Raw genomic sequence first — 16,375 nt, forward strand, 5'->3', positions numbered from 1 at the left:
CAGCAAGCAGGATTCACGCCCATGATTCAGACTCCCACGACAGGGAGAGTGACATCATCCGAGGGTAAACACACTCTCTGTCGTTAGGTAGGGAGAGGTGGAGGAAAGAAAGAAGGAAACAAAACTCCACCTGGTCGTCTCTATACACTCACCTCACCTGGGTTACTTCGTCAGAGGAGACTTTCTCAAACACCACACCTGCTGGGTCCTAGAAGGAATATACTTGTACTATTGAACTGAACTTTGAGAAGATAGAGGGAAGCACAGGATCAAATTGGCAAGGTCTACAGGACATGATAGGTACCCTCTACTGAGAAGGATTCTAAGACTCGGGTAAGAGAGAGTTATTTTTTGTGCTACATTTGATATTACTGCATTGTTGGGTTTGGAGCTTGCAAGAAAGGCATTTCACTGTACTTGTGCACGTGACATTAACACTTGAAACAGTGTTTGGGCTGTTAAATCTGTGATTTAGAGAATTTGGGGGGGGTGAAGTAGCTCCAGTTCTCCCTCAGTGATGTTCACTGTGCTTCTCCCGCTGCAGTTGAACAAGCCCAATCATGTCAGGAGAAACAGTGTCACAGTCTCCAGGTACCAGCTCCAGCCTGGCTCCCTGATAGAGACAGACACGTCGGTGTGGGATAGACACCCTGTGTACACAGCAGTACAGAAAATAACTAACAGATATATCACACTACATTCTGTTGTTACAAACCGTATCCATCAACTTATTAAAAATATTGGTTATAAAACACGCATATGCCAACTCTTAAATCATAACCAACACCTGCTCTTGAGAATATATTTTAGGCATCTCCCTCAAAAAGGTGCTCAGCTAGAGGAAGTTTGGAGAAGGAAGATTATTTAGTAACTGTAAATTGTCTTGGCAAAGCGGTTTTTACTAGGCTTATTTCATTTGGACTTGGAAGAGAAGTGTTTCCTTAATGTGATCCTCACCGCTGCAATTCTAACACTCCTCCTTCGTCCAACTGACATGTTTGGAAAGGAATGCTGTTGTGTCCACACTCTCCCCATCTCCCGCTGCTACTAAAGTACCGATAAAACCTTTACAGGCCAACAAAACCCGTTTGCCGTAGTGCCTTACAAATTTACAAAGTGAGTGTTTCAAGTCACGAACGCAAATCTAATATGGGCAAAGCTGTTGGGATCCTGTAAAATCACAGAGACCACTGAGATCGCCCATTTGACCTGCCAGAGATGAACTGCATTCTGTGTTACTCAATAAAATGATTACAACTCACAAAACACTAAATTACTGGTGCATTTTATTTTGTGCTTTGGGCCTAGCTCTTACACAAACTATAATGGATTTAAACAATCTTTTCAGAGCCACACGTTCTCAGTTTGTACAGTTGTTTTATGTAATATATTTTATGCCTTTGCTTTTTAAAATGGTGGTAGCTGTTCAAGGCCCATTGTTTACAGATAACAGATTGATAATGTACAGATTAACTTCTAAAATTACCATTGTACAAAGTGCGCTGTCTGAGGAAAAAAAAGACAGTTTGACGCCATTTATAGCAGGTGAAAGGCATATTCCAGTTCAATTCTACATATATCACAATCATAACAATGTCAGGTATTGCCACACATCTCTCTAATCAAGAGTTGTAGAATTTGATCTTATCTGGATCCAGCATAACAGGAAAGATCTAAAGATGAGGAGAAATAAATAAAGACGAATGCACATACTGTGTCTCTGAGCTTTGTCTCTCAACACGTAACAAATTACAACCCATTCATAAAATAACTACTGTTTAAGAAGTGAGAGCAAAGCCTGGAGTTGCCTGACAAATTGACAAGAAAGGGGGCCAGAGGGTATGGTGACATGGCTTATATAGATATAGAGGCTGCTGTGTCTGCTTAGAATGTGCATATTTGGAGCATGGTTACTGGAAGTCAGAATCAGGCTTAGCCATTCCTTTGGTGCATTCAGCAGACCAGACCTGCATTTATGGGAATAAACTGGATTTGAAAAGTAAACATTTAAAATCAAAACCCTTCTAAGTATGTATTGGACCCTCTCCCAGGAGACAAATGACGCCGAATCGTATTAACACAAAACCAAGCAGAGCTGCTGCCTTGTCACATTAAACTTGACATAATCCAAGGGTTACATCTGGTGTTGGAAAGCAGAGGGAAACAAATAATGCCCATCCAGTAGGCTGCAGCATGATGAAAGTAAGCCTGGATAATCATATCAGAGATGTATGATGTGTTGTTGATGGGAAACCAGATGATCTGACATGAACCTAACCTCGAAGTGAAACGATTTTAATATTTCTTCTTTATTTTTTTTGTAAACTGCCTTTAAGCTTCGTCTCAGTTCATCTCAGAAGTGAACCAAAGGACATCTCAACAGGACCTGGTAAGATGCCACTGACGACGTCTCTGTACCGTAAGCCAGCCTCTGCCCGCTGGTCCAGAAGGACACAGAAGCGCAGGGAGGTGCTCTCTGTCAACATGATCAGCCTCCCATTGGCCGACTTCCGCCATGTTTCCCACATCGGGAACAACGACCACAGCGACAGCTTCGGGGACCTGTCCTTTCTGAAGAGGGGCAACAGCCTGGTGCTGCAGAGCTCTCAGAGTGAGCAGAACCTTTTGCTGGCCTGCTACCCTCCACCCAAACCCTTAAGCCTTAACCTGGACGAGGCCGAGGCCACGGAGAGCCCCGAGTGGACCAGGGCCCACATGAGCCACAGTGCCTCAGAGAGGAGGAAGAAGTGCAGCTCCTTGCCCCTGCTGGACAGCGAGGAGGGTGAGGGGAATGGGGAGATGGAGGGCAGTGTTAGCCCCAGCCACAGGGTCATGGTCAGCAGCCCCAGTCCTGGCCGGGGCAGCCTGAGTTCTGGCCGGGATGGAGACTCCACTCAGACCTGCTCTGAGGACACGCAGCAGCTGGATGAGGTGGACAACAGCTTCTCCTTCAGCCTGGACCTGGGCCCATCCATCCTGGACGACGTGCTGCAGGTCATGGACAGGCTCCACTATTAGAGGAACAGCCAGACTGACATGGGTCCTCAGCAAGAGACTTTACTAACGTCATCATTGTGACTGGCATTAGAACACTCCAAACTGTCATTAGACGATGAACGGCTGACATAAAATAGAGTACGGTTACATGCACACAATAATATGATTATTGTGAAGTCAGATTAATATAATAGTTCAAATAAACGTTTACATGCTTTGCAAGAAGAACAATTTCCCTAATAATACTGTTGACAGACCCATCTGAAATCAGGCTATTTGATGGGCCTTTAATAAACGCAGAAAATCACCAATCAAAATAAACGTTCTACCACAGCGACCATGTTATATTTGTGAAGCGTATTTGATTCTGAGTTTATACGTGAAAACTATTTCTAATATGAATGCTTTCAGTTTTTCCGAAGTCACTTCACTCGCGCAAAAGAAGGAAGCTTGTGCTGCTCGTGCTGGCACAGATCAAATACACCGCTAGAACACAGATTAAGGCATTACATGTCCTAATATTTTGAAAGATTGCTCAGAAAACAAGGTGTTTTAATCGTCGTACGTTTACTTCAATTATGACCTTACACCGATTAAGATAGTCATGTAAACACCTTACTCTGCTTAATGCATAATCTGCCTACTGCCAATTAGTTTAATATCGAATTATTAGTGCATGTAAACATATTAGTGCATGTAAACACACTCCAGTGCCAGGGCATTTGAAACACCATGGGGATATAACCTACAAAGGGATCTCTTCCATTTCACGTGAGGTCATCAACAAGAATAAGAGTATACATGGACTACCACTTTAACTTACTCCTTCTCTCATTTTACTTAGGAAAATGTTTGCTATCTACAGTAGATTATTATGACAGAACGCTACTCATGATGGAGTTGTACGCTAATTTGAACATTTCTTGACTGTATCTGTTGTTTCTATGATACAGTAATAGAATCAGAATGAGTGTCTATTGATGTTTAAGGGTTAACGTTGGAATTCTTCCCTCTCCGCTCAACCACTCTATGGGGCAAAGTTCATGTTCTTCTAGCATTACCTGTTGCAGCGTTAGATAAAATGTTACATAGTCTAGTTAGTAATTTAGCACCTTATTTATCTTAAAAGGCCCAGTGCATTCACTGGGCCTGAAATTTCAGCCTGTTTTGGTTGGATGGAGTTTGGGCATGCCTGGGGACATCACCAAGTGGTAAATTAGTTAATAGACCAATAAGAAATAGTTCCAAACCTTTCTGCCAATAACAGCTAGTTTTCCTCTTCCCACTCAGACCACTCCCAGACAGTCCAAGCAAAATTCTTGCTTGAGAAATTGCTCTTTGCTTTTTGTTTCTTTTTGACCATTTTAATGTAAAACAAATAACAGTAAGGTACTTAATTGTTACTAAGAAATGATTTGATATTGAGATAAAAACAGCTGCATTGGACCTTTAATCTGTTAAAAAAGTAAAGTAGGCATCTTCAGATGGCTGCTTTTTGTCCTTTCTCAGTTTAAAAGCCAGTTCCTTTCTTCGGATCTCTTGATGAGACTAATGTTAGACTTTAGAGTGTAATGTTAAAGAAATAAAAAAGAACGAAGGCTTAGTTTTCAAGGTCCTGAAGCTGTGAAGTATTGGCATCCTTGCCATTACGTTGTGTGGGAGGGCAATCTCTCCTCCGCACGCATCTTAGAGGCCCCACCCGAAGGTGCACGAAGGTACCCCCGTCTCTCTTTCCCAACAACACAGTGAAAACAAACACTTAGCTCTGCTTCTAATAAAGCCGAGGGTTGGCGGGCTGCAACCTCAGCCAGGCCGCAGGTCCGAGCCCCAAAACCCCAGCACTGTTTTCTTAGCTGTAAATCGGAGTCCCTAGCTCTGATGAGTGGCACGAGAGGGGAAAGTGGTGAGGGGTAATGTGATACTTCCACATGTGCTGTTAGGGCCAAGGAGGCTGGGGACCAGAGCCATCCATTACCAGCAAGGCTCCTGATGAGAGTTTAAACAATACCTGCTGAACCAACAGGGCTTGACGCACCCCTCACCACCCCCAGTCCTCACCCACCTGCCAGGGGAGCTGGGAGAGAGCCACAGCCAGCACCACAGCAGGGGGTTGTCAGGAAAGGAAAGCAGTGGGGCAAAGCCAAAAGCAGTCACATTCCAGGGGTCCCTGAGGCGCTACAGAGAACTTCACTAGCCATGAGTGTCCTGCTGCTGGCAGGCAGTTAAACAGTGTTTGCATGTTAACAATCCAATGGAGGCACTGATGTTTGTGGGTACATCTGTACTTTATATCCGTTCCATGCATCTTTCAGGAAAACCAATTGTTATGGCTTTCAGTGTATGTTTTATGAGAATAATAACACATTGTGTAAGACTGTTAGACCAGTGTGTACTGTAACTTAACTGTGTGGAAGACCAGTGGTTTGGAATTGCTCGCATCAACATTTTAGATGGCTTGTATAATACTGTTTAGACACTTTGATGGACTGACAGAGATGTTTGGTTTTCTAACAGTGATGAGCTGCCATAGCAGCCATATTAAAGCCCTGTCTGTCTCACTTTACACTTAGTGTTTGAAGAGGAATTACACCTTACATTACATGAGACAACTAGAGGTAGCTAGTTCATGTCAAACACAAATTAGACAGACATTCCAAGCCAACTGAACCATCCATTCATTCAGACGGGTTTACTTTGAAAGTTACTGCTATTATATAAAACTGGAACGAGAGGGAAGCACTGAATTGCTATGATGAACAGCGCGGATCACACCTACATCATAGAGAGGTTACTGAATAGCTTAAGGTGTGGCTTGACGAAGTCAACCTTTATTCTCCTTATCCTGGATCAACAGAAAAAGCAATCCATTTCATAATGAATGTTAACTGTGACTGTTTACCTGGGCCTTATTAGGCTAAATGTCACATCTTGGCTTTCTAGGTTAAGGACTTTGATATAATTTGCTCAGGAGAAGAATGAGCAAACCTGGTGCCCAGATCTACATGGCCGCTTACCCAGACTCTCCGCCATGGTATAACACGCCTCTGGGACAGTGCGCATACTGTCTTCTTCCTCCATCATACCATAGTAATCAGACACAAACAGAACTCCCACACAGACAGTCTAAAGACCGTACGACAACCCCATCGTCTGCAATGGGCTTCTCCGCACGAGGATTCAAAGGTATTCTCAACAAAACGCCCAAACTCACATGGCTGATGTGAGAAGAAAGAGTCTAATTGGAAGACACATTACGTTGGCGCTGTGCATCACTGACCAAACAGTTTAAACTGAGGTACCCCATCCCATCTGGAACCACTTTCCCCCCAAATTCCAAACTTGCCATCATACAGAATACAACGAAAGCCTGTCATCTTCCAAAAGACGGTGGATTTTATTTATTTTTATTCTGCACATTTTTTTAGGGGGAAATATTGTTTTTGCCGACTGATACATTCCTACTCCTGTTGAAATTGCATCTGGCAGTGCAACCTAATGCTACTGAAAATATGCAACATGCTTCACTGGGGTACGCAGCGTGGGGGACCGTTTCAGAAACTGCAGTGTCAGGACACACAACAGAGCTACCGATTCACCCCCATTTAAAGATCAATTAGGTCCAAGGCAACACAATACCACTGCTTCACATGATATCCATGATACACTTGGGCATCGTAAGACATTAGGATGAAGACAAAACCATCAAAGATCTCAAAAGTTCAACATCCAGTGATTAAAACAAGCAAGAGATTTAATCAAGTTCACATGCAATGTGCTACAGTGCGTAATGTGCAACTTTAGTCCAGAGGAAAAACACTCAGTCAGCAACGTAGAAACATGCCCCTCTCCCATGCCTCTTTTTAACTGTCCCATGAAGAAGAATGCAGGGGTTTCCAGTGCTCCCAGATCTCATTGAGATAGTTCTCTCGCCACCTCCTTCTCTATTCCCTGTCCAAGCTAAAGCTCAGTTAAATGAATTCATGCTGATAACAGCTGGCAACAGATGTAAATTAACCAATCTGTTACACTAGTCCTTTGATCTCTAAACGGCCTCTTCCAGGAAGTCAGAACACTAGAAGTTGTTATCTCCGTCCGGAAAGAGCCCAGCACTACAGCCAGCTGCAGCAAGACTACACTCAGCATACCAGGGCCCAGACAGACGCAGGGCTATTTTAGGTGAGCCTGCACTTTATTCAGCAGAAGGAAGCTAGCCGTTCTGATATGATGGAAAAACCATCCCAGAATAGATGACACGCTAGATCTGGTTCATGTCGTGACAGGCTCCAAGTCGAAGATTCCTCGAAAATTAAATAAACAGAGTTGTATCAAGCACTGAGATAACGCTTTATCAGACTAAACCCTCTAAAAATACAATATGCTAAACTATTGTTCTAAATTGGGGACACAATGACTTAAAAAAATACATGATTATGCTACAAGTCCTTCTGATAGGGAATAGGATACAGATGGTTGAATGTGGACATCAAACTCCAGAGACTCTGGGAGGTAAGGGCTGAACTATGAATCATATGGACACTGTGTGAATCCCTGTAGTCTGACAACAGATGTGAGGAGTTCTGGAGGACAGCTCTAACACTTAATTTACCTCTGTATACTTTCCATTGTCATGCAAACCACCATTAACACACATCCCACAGTTGTCCCTGCCATTACATCCATGTAGCTACAGTATAGTTAATTCTTTGTTTCGATCTACGTAATCCACGTAGCTGTGTACATCACACTGCCATTCAATAAAACTTTACATCAAAACGTCAACAGAGACCGAGAGAAGAAAGCTGACAGTTAAAAAAACAGCACTATACCACAGAATGATTTACTGTACATATATTTCATAAACCTACTAATTTCACAACCTCTCACTATGAGAATGTATTATCCTGAGTGACGCAGCGGTCTAAGGCACTGCATCTCAGTGCTAGAGGCGTCACTACGCTTCCCGGGTTTGATCCCGAGCTGTATCACAACCGGCCGTGATCGGGAGTCCCACAGGGTGGAGCACAAATGACCCAGCATCATCCGTGCTAGGGTAGGGTTTGGCCGGGGGGGGCTTTACAAGTAGGCCATCATTGTAAATAAGAATTTGTTCTTAACTGACTTGCCTAGTTAAATAAAAGGTTAAATAAATAAATACAAATGTAATTATGGCACAGGGCAGTGATACAAAACATAGCACACCCAGCAGGTCAAACTAAATCCTATCCCAATACAAGGGATTTGAACTAGTAAGGAGCATGGGGAGCAATCTCTGCACTATGGCCTGGCTGGGACAGGGCCTCTGTTCCTTACCGTGCTTGATCATTTATGTTAAGAACATACTGAATGGACCACCGGCCCTACAGTATTGTCTCTGCATGGTGTCCCCTCCTGGTGAAATGCCTGACCCAACACATGTCTTACAGAGAGCCTGTATCATTCACAGGCTTAGAGAATCACTCAGCACAGCAGTACAACAGGGAGCATCACTTCAGGCTCTGTCTGTCAAACTTTGCTACAGTCCAGTGTGATACTAGGGGCCCCCAGGGGCCTCTGGTGACTTGGGGGGGCCCATGTGCAGCAGCAGGTCCCAGACCAGTGTAGCAGCAGGTTCCAGAACAGTGTAAGCAGATTCTCTTATTAAACGGAGTGGAGCAGAGTGCGAAATCATGCGTGAGCATCCCTGGGCTCCCTGCTGTGATGGGGCTGGACTGCTGAGGTTAAAAAGCAGGTATCAGCACAGCTGATCCTCTGTGATCGCAACTATCACCGTGAAGGAGAGGGAGCGAGGAAGGGAGAAAGAGGGAAAAGAAGAGGGCGAGTGAGGGGGGAGCGATAGGGAGAGAGGGGAGAAAGAAAGAGAGACAGAGAAAGAGAGGATGAGAAATAAAGAGAGGAGGCAGAGGAAGAGATGTAGTGTTCTGGAACCCAGACAGACTCCTCAGGACCTCCATGGTTCTCCCCAGTCTCCAGTGACCAGGGCCAGATGGGACAACATTACTAATATTCACTGGATCCCATTATGTCATGTTGGCCTCTTTAGTGAGGAGCGTTCTCACTGAAGGCTAATGGGGAAATTACACTACCATAATCATGTTTTCGTTCTCTGCCCTGAAAAGCTCTGCGAGAGATGAAGCAATCTGCGTCGGATATGCGTAAGGCGAAACCGGTTACCATAATAACATACTACTCTGACAAATCCAAGTGCGCGGGCCAGGCTGTGAACCCTGCGTGCCGTGCTAACCCGGACGAGGGGCCTGACGAGGGGCCTGACAAGAGGCCTGACGAGAGGCCTGACAAGTGGCCTGAGTCGCTGTGCTGTGGTGGGTTGAGAGGTGAAACACAGTTTATCAGCAGCTCTGGGGAGGTATAGTCTACTGGTCCCAAACCATGCAGACCCAAACACAAATACAGCACAGCTTAAAGGAAATGTATGGAAAATCTCTTTATAAACAAAGTCAATGTTAACATCATTAGGCCTAAACGACCACAGCACTGAAACTAAGTAATGGTGATTATGGACATTGAAACAGACTGAGTCATGTCTAGCTCATGACAAGAGAGGAGCTGAAACTTCCTGTACTCCTCAAACTGACTCAGATCACCTTCATCCTCCACCTACATTTTCCAACTGTGCTGCAACATTTCTGACTGGCAAAGGCCTCCAAAGTGCCAGTGCCAGTGCCAGTGCCAGTGTGTGTGTGTGTGTGTGTGTGTGTGTGTGTTTGTGTTTGTGTGTGTGAGATGAAAGCCGACCAGGAGGTTAGCAAAAAGACGGACTGCTGGGCTGGGCACCACTCTGGGTAGAGAGAGAAAGAGGTAGTCAACCTCTTGTGCCAGCCTGCTATTACGACACGCTGGTCAGGTCGAGTTACTGTGTGGTTCTGAAGGAGCGAGGCATTCCATGGGTCTCCCTGGTGGGTCAGCCCTTAATGAGAGGCGGGCCATGGGCTGGGGAACGGGCCAGTGCCAGGACAACACACTGCTTCTCCAAGCCAGACAAACCTAAGCCCATTTAACCAAACCCTGAGCCAGAGCACAAGTGCCTGGGCAATACTTGCCCGCTGATATGAAAATAAAACTGTAGACGTTTACATACCTGTCTTTGGCGGGATCGTTTTAAGAAATTTTATTTTTATTGGAAGCCATGTACATTTGGGGGGGGGGGGGGGGGGGGGGTAATTTGGTAACATACGGCTTACTTTATCGTTGACGCGAGAGAAGGAGAATTAGGACTAAGCACATTGGGGAGAGGTTGCCCTGCTCGTGGTGAAGGTTGCCCCTGGTTACATACCTGTATAGGTGGGAAGTACTGTCCAGTTGTTTGCTGAACCTGCGACACCACTGGGGTGATGACTTCAGGACGTCCCTCAAGCCACGATATCTTCAGTGGGTTTGCTGTAAGGCCACTCTCGTTCTTATATGCCAGTTCCTGGAGAGAAACAACAGAGTAACGTTAGACCCAGTGTGACATGACCTGCCCCAGCACCACTTATGGAGCATCAACCTCTCTACTCCTTTCAGTTCCATCAAGTTTGTGTGGGGATTTGTGTTGTGTATTTGAAACACACATGTGAACTTTGGATACCCCAACCAGCGCAGGGACCCTGAGATCTCCAGACAGAGAGACAGAGACCACAGGCCCCGAGTCTGGCTCCCCAGGGGACAGCAGATATGTTCTGTTGAGGGGAACCACACGGCACACCAGAGCCCACAACAAAACAGCACGCGACAACAAAGGGGCAGAGGACTCAGCCGTCCTGTTCTCCTGGTTCCCATCAGAACACTCCTCTGTTCTGTCAACTACCAGAGAGACTCATCAAAATGTCATCATGTGGGGCCTTGGGCTGGGAAGTTGGTGAGACGCATAGTGCTCAGTGCAAACCAAATAGTACAAAAAAACAATAAGCTGGTGGGTATTGATTGATTTCAGGGACTTTTCAATATGAGATGAGATTAAATGAGTGTATCATTTCTGAACCAAATACTTACAGCTGCTTTGACGGTTTCAAATTCTACCACAGCACTTCCTCGCTTCTTACTTGATATGAGAACATTTAAAACGTCGCCATACTGAAAGAGATAGAGAAACAGAGACGGAGAGAGTTAGTACACAATGTTTTCTGAAAGTAGATCACACAAAATTTGAATAATTTAAAAATCAGCTATAAAAACAATAGGATGACTGGCCGGGACTGTAAAACCTTAAATTCTACAGTGTATCGCAACAGAACGCCACCTCCAATGGCAACATTAGATTATGCATTTTTAATTGCTGAGTTTAAGTTACAAATTAACTATCAAATCAAAAGTTGTCACATGCGCTGAATACAACAGGTGTAGACCTTACTGTGAAATGCTTACTGACAAGCCCTTAACCAAGTGCAGTTAAGAAAATAGAGATAAGAAAATATTTACAAAATAAACTAAAGTAACAATAATGAGGCTATATACAGGGGGTAACGGTACCGAGTCAATGTGCGGGGGTACAGGTTAGTCGAGGTAATTTGTACATGTAGGTAGGGGTAAAGTGACTGACTATGCATAGATAATAAACAGCAAGCAACAGCAGTGGAAAAACAAAGGGGGGGATATACTGTGATTTGGCCCTTGAGAGAGAGTGGGAGGGACACATTTTGTTCGAGAGAATGAGAAACAGCACATTATCCCTAAATGTGGCTCTAAAATGACATGAACCCTACCCTAATGTATCTGTTTTATTATTCATTTACAGAAAAACGTTAACCTCAGTAACATTTTGAATACAATCAACTGGGACACTTCCTCATAAACTGCTACTTTTACTTCTTCAGTTAGCCTGCTCTATATGTGGTGAGAAAACTCAATAAAACATCATGTTCTGGTATGAGCTGAAATTAGCTGTGGCCTTTGTCCAGCTGCCTGCCAGAACAAGTCAGAGACAGGGGAGTACAGGGTAGGAGGAGTTCAGCCTGGGTCAACCACTGACACACACACACACACACACACACACACACACACACACACACAGAGAGGAGCTGGAGAGTGGAGACAGGACTTGGACTGGGTCTCTGACTGCAGTAAAAGCTGATCCCTCTCAGCTGCACTGATAATTACAGAGAGGCTCTTGGCTGATGGAAGCTGGGCTCCTCTGGGTAAAGGCCTGCAGCAGAGAGAAGGCCGATGGCTGATACAGTATGTCACCTGAAATACAGGGCTTCTCTCACTAAGCCCACTCCTAAAGAGCACAGTCCCAGCAAGGAAGCCTCTAAGAATCCCATTCCCAGGAATCTGTATCTCTGGGAAAAGGACAGGCCTGGGATGCTAATGGACACTGAGGACACTCCACAGCATGCCAAGTGACAAACAGGAGTCTCTGTAGACCCCTATTTCATAACTCCAAATGTGTTTCCCTCCAGAGTAGACGTAAGGTTGTGAGAGTCCAAAACACACACAGTCCCCATTCCCACACATGGGCGGCTGCTCCTACTCAAGCATTACCTGCCACTCATGAGAGCAGCTTGCCATATCAAATAGCATCAAGTTGTTTTTTAAATTTCACTCCCTTTATTTAAGAAAAAGCAACATTTGTTTCCCCACAATCCTTTGACCCAGTCTCCCACGCCTGACTGATTGCGTGCGGAGGAGAAATTGAAAGTTCAACCTTTTTTCGAGCTTTTGACGTCAGTGACACTTTCCCTATCCTCATTCCTGCCCAACCTAAGCCCCACCAAAATGCCCCTTAGCTGGGTGCAGTTCGAGGTGGTACACGGTTGCATGAGAAAAGCACATTTCCTAGCGACTCCCCTGGCACTGCTAAACCTGCCCAGTAACAGGGGCACTAACATTGGCGTGCACCACTTTAAGAGGGCACTGCATTGCCCCCAGCACTTTCACTGCTACTAAACTTAAATGGGGCTTGTATAAAGTGGAAAATAAACCATCTATAACACTGATGTCATGCAGAGCTCAAACGTCAGCTGGGCACCAGGCAGGTCTCATTACAGGAGAGTTGGGGTGAGATACAGGTCTGTGATACAGCAGGGGACAAGCCCTCAAATAAATATTCTACAAGTATGATTATATAACCAGTGTCTCTTCTGCTACATTACACATTCAAATTGGAACATCTGACATGAGACATACGGTATAAGTCACAGCTCCCTCCAAACGATGCAGGTGTGAGAAACTGTTGCTCTTCGTAATAACTGTGTGCCAACTTAAAGCCGGTGGCCTTTGGAATCTCAGCCATGCGGTGGTATCTGGTGATTCACGTTCAGGGCACCCACCTTTGATAGAAGGCTAAAAATGAAGTCTTGAGAGTAGCCCCCGTTAGTGTCATCCTCTTTACTACACTTCCACTTTAACTGAAAAGAGAAAAATAAAAAGAGTTAGGAGAGAAAAACAGAAAGACAAATAACCCATCTTTGGTTATGGAACTAACTTACTTAATCCTCTTGGGTCCTGGAGGAACATAGGGCCTATACTAAAGTGTTTCAACCCTGCCAGTCTTGGGTTACGGAGCAGCTGGTTACGGATCACCGGAGAGAATTCATGAATGTCACAAAACTTGTTGAACCCATGTGAACACATCCGCACTGAAGTTTCATTTCCTCAGTATCTGTCTAACCAGCAGATATTGGAGTAATGGAGTAATGGAGTTCCAGCCTAGCTGAGAGAAGAGTGTGGCAAGAACACACTGTCACGTTCTAATGACATGCGTAGATTAAGCAGGAAATAGCCTCTGCACCAGGCCAAGGAGCAGAGTGGCGCTCCAGGGGGACATTGTTCAGGTCTTGGAGCATACCCACCACCACCTGGGAGACCTGCAGTCAATTTCCATTCAGCTTTACGTGCCTTCGAGAGGGCTGAAATTAACACAGGGCTTACTGGGCCCTGGACCGGAGACAGCACATTGACTCACCTGCTGCTAGCCACAACGCAACACACATCACCAGGCCTTTTAATGAGCACCTAATGCAAAACAGATGGATCCAGAGAAGTATATATGTGTGGCATGTATCTAACGTGAGGGTCACTCATTCACACAGAAATATGTGAGAGTTATTCTGAGAAAAGCCCTTGTTAGCGCTGGACATTATTAGCAAATACAATGTAATGAAGCCATGATCTCTATAATGTTGGCTGACAGCTAAAAGTTGACTCAATTTACTGTACATAAACCTATCTGAACTGTACATCATTTCAGTTGCAAATGCTTCTTCTTCCCAGTGCTTAGCTCTCTGAGTAAGATGTTATGTAACAGGCTAATTCCATTCATAACACTGCAGGGTCAAGACTATCTCGCTAACTACCTGGAGCAGAATTATCAAAGGCAAGCGGCCAGACTAGGTCCAGACCAACACTCTGTTCACTGTCAGAGGGAGCCTTTCTGGGAATTGCCCTTTCTACACACCATTCTTTTTCAAACAATTATTTTGAAAATGTGCTTTCTCCTTCCAAGGCAGTTCTCCTCTACCCAACGATAACCTTGTATCCCATTAATCTTCTAACAAGGCGGAGCCTTGGGTGATACCCAAATTTCAGACTGCTCCAGCACATTGCTGTGGTATATGTTGCTGGCAGTCTAAACAACTCTAAAGAGATTGGAGTTCCCAACTGCTCTGGTACATTTGATACGCACGCTTGGAAGCCGCAAATAACAAAATATTTTAGAACAAAAACAAATACCCTCACACGAAAAATAACAGTCTGTCAAAGAATCTGCCACAGTGGGGAGGACAACAATGGTTTATGATGAACTTCCAAATAGCACTGTTGAAATCAATGAGGACTATTAGAAATGTAAGGGTCAATGTCCCCCAGTAGTTTTGGAATATATTCTACACCGAAATAACATCAACAAAATGATTCAATTTCTGTCAGATTGAAAGATGAAGGACTGATAAGATACCCAAAATTGAGCCTGTTGTATTAGAATACTGAAGGAAAGAACAACGCTATAGGGCCAGGAACAATACGGATTGAATGTTGTAATATAAAAATTATACAGACATCATTAATTTACATCTATCAATACTGCAAAATCTGACTGACTTTGATATTGACTTCTTGCGTGTTCCCAACTATCAGATACAACTGCCCCTTAGAGCAATGTATGGAATAATATTCACATGTACAGTACGTGACTATGATATGTTTAATACCGTAGCAAGACTCAGCCCTCAACCCTGATGTTTGTTTTCCTAATACAACCTGATTCTTTAGGGGATACACCGCTCTTGATGGGTATCAGACGTTTTAACAAGATGAAATATATAAAGACATTAGCTAACATCCCCCGTGTCCTTTAATAGATGTGGATTGAGTGGGTTCCAAAGGAAATATAATAACCCTCTATTTACGTCGTTACAGCTCTCCTGACGATGGACTACAGAGAGGAACAGACAGGAACAGGGCACGTACACTCCTCCCCAAGCACGTATGTGCTCTCTACTATATCCCAAATGTCTTGGTTTCCATCATAAACCCCTTACTAATGAAATACCTTGGAGGTTCTGGCCATGGTTTAACTCCTGTCAAAGATTCCTCAAAAGGACACCAGTACGGAGACTCTTCTCCCTCTCCTCCCCCGTTCCTTCTCCAAGAATCTCAACCCTAAAACGCTGACCCCTCTTCCAATGCCGACTAAAAGCAATATTATAACTTACTTTTAATTTGGGGGTCACGTTGCTCTTGGAATGCCTTCCAACAGCTGAATCTGCGAGAGAGCGAGAGCGCAAGGGAAAGGGAGAGACACAGAGAAAGACAAAGAAACTATTATTTATTCAGGCAGACAAAAAAAATGTCAGAGACAAATGAGAAGTGCAGTTGGTCGGGGAGGGCTCCGTCACAGTGGTCAAGAAAGTGTTGTCCCGTACTACGGGCACATGCTACCACTAGAGTGAAAGCACCGACAGCATTCAAAAGTGACCAAAACATCAGCCAGGAAGCATAGGAACGGAGAAGTGGTCTGTGGTCACCACCTGCAGAACCACTCCTTTATTGGGGGTGTCTTGCTAATTGCCTATAATTTCCACCTTTTGTCTATTCCATTTGCACAACAGCATGTGACATTTATTGTCAATCAGTGTTGCTTCCTAAGTGGACAGTTTGATTTTACAGAAGTGTGATTGACTTGGAGTTACATTGTGTTGTTTAAGTGTTCCCTTTATTTTTTTGAGCAGTGTATATATATATATATATATATATATATATATATATATATAGTGTGGTTGAGTTCAGTACCTGTAGATGTGTAATCTGATGTGCCTGTGTGGTGGAGCTGTGTCTTTCTCTCCCTCTGGATCTGTTCCTTGATCAGCCTCTGTTCCTCCTGCAGCTGCCTGGAGCCCTCCTCCCTCAGACGTGCAATCTGACAGAACAATAACCCCAGGGTTAA

At 44.4% G+C, this 16,375-nt stretch overlaps 2 protein-coding genes across 2 annotated transcripts in view; one reads left to right on the top strand and one right to left on the bottom strand.

Moving 5' to 3' along the window:
• The window catches only part of LOC120023185 (dnaJ homolog subfamily C member 17-like), a 51,058-nt gene that overhangs the window by 16,958 nt on the left and 17,725 nt on the right, over window positions 1-16,375 (bottom strand). The window contains exons 6-10 of the mRNA XM_038967210.1: window positions 16,222-16,348; window positions 15,645-15,694; window positions 13,263-13,340; window positions 10,987-11,067; window positions 10,289-10,426 (exon numbers count right to left, since the gene is read on the bottom strand). Of these exons, the coding sequence (XP_038823138.1) occupies window positions 10,289-10,426; window positions 10,987-11,067; window positions 13,263-13,340; window positions 15,645-15,694; window positions 16,222-16,348 (474 nt within the window). The remainder of the gene's footprint in view (window positions 1-10,288; window positions 10,427-10,986; window positions 11,068-13,262; window positions 13,341-15,644; window positions 15,695-16,221; window positions 16,349-16,375) is intronic.
• LOC120023186 (cdc42 effector protein 2-like) lies at window positions 26-3,561 on the top strand. Its single transcript, XM_038967211.1, has 2 exons — window positions 26-333; window positions 2,337-3,561. The coding sequence occupies exon 2, from the start codon at window positions 2,395-2,397 to the stop codon at window positions 3,016-3,018; it is 624 nt and encodes a 207-aa protein (XP_038823139.1). The 5' UTR covers window positions 26-333; window positions 2,337-2,394; the 3' UTR covers window positions 3,019-3,561.

This window comes from Salvelinus namaycush, chromosome 28 (assembly GCF_016432855.1).
Source record: "Salvelinus namaycush isolate Seneca chromosome 28, SaNama_1.0, whole genome shotgun sequence".
NCBI lineage: Eukaryota > Metazoa > Chordata > Actinopteri > Salmoniformes > Salmonidae > Salvelinus > Salvelinus namaycush.

Bases quoted from the DNA above. Each gene is read 5' to 3' on its own strand.
- LOC120023186 (XM_038967211.1), top strand. From the start codon at position 2,395: ATGCCACTGACGACGTCTCTGTACCGTAAGCCAGCCTCTGCCCGCTGG.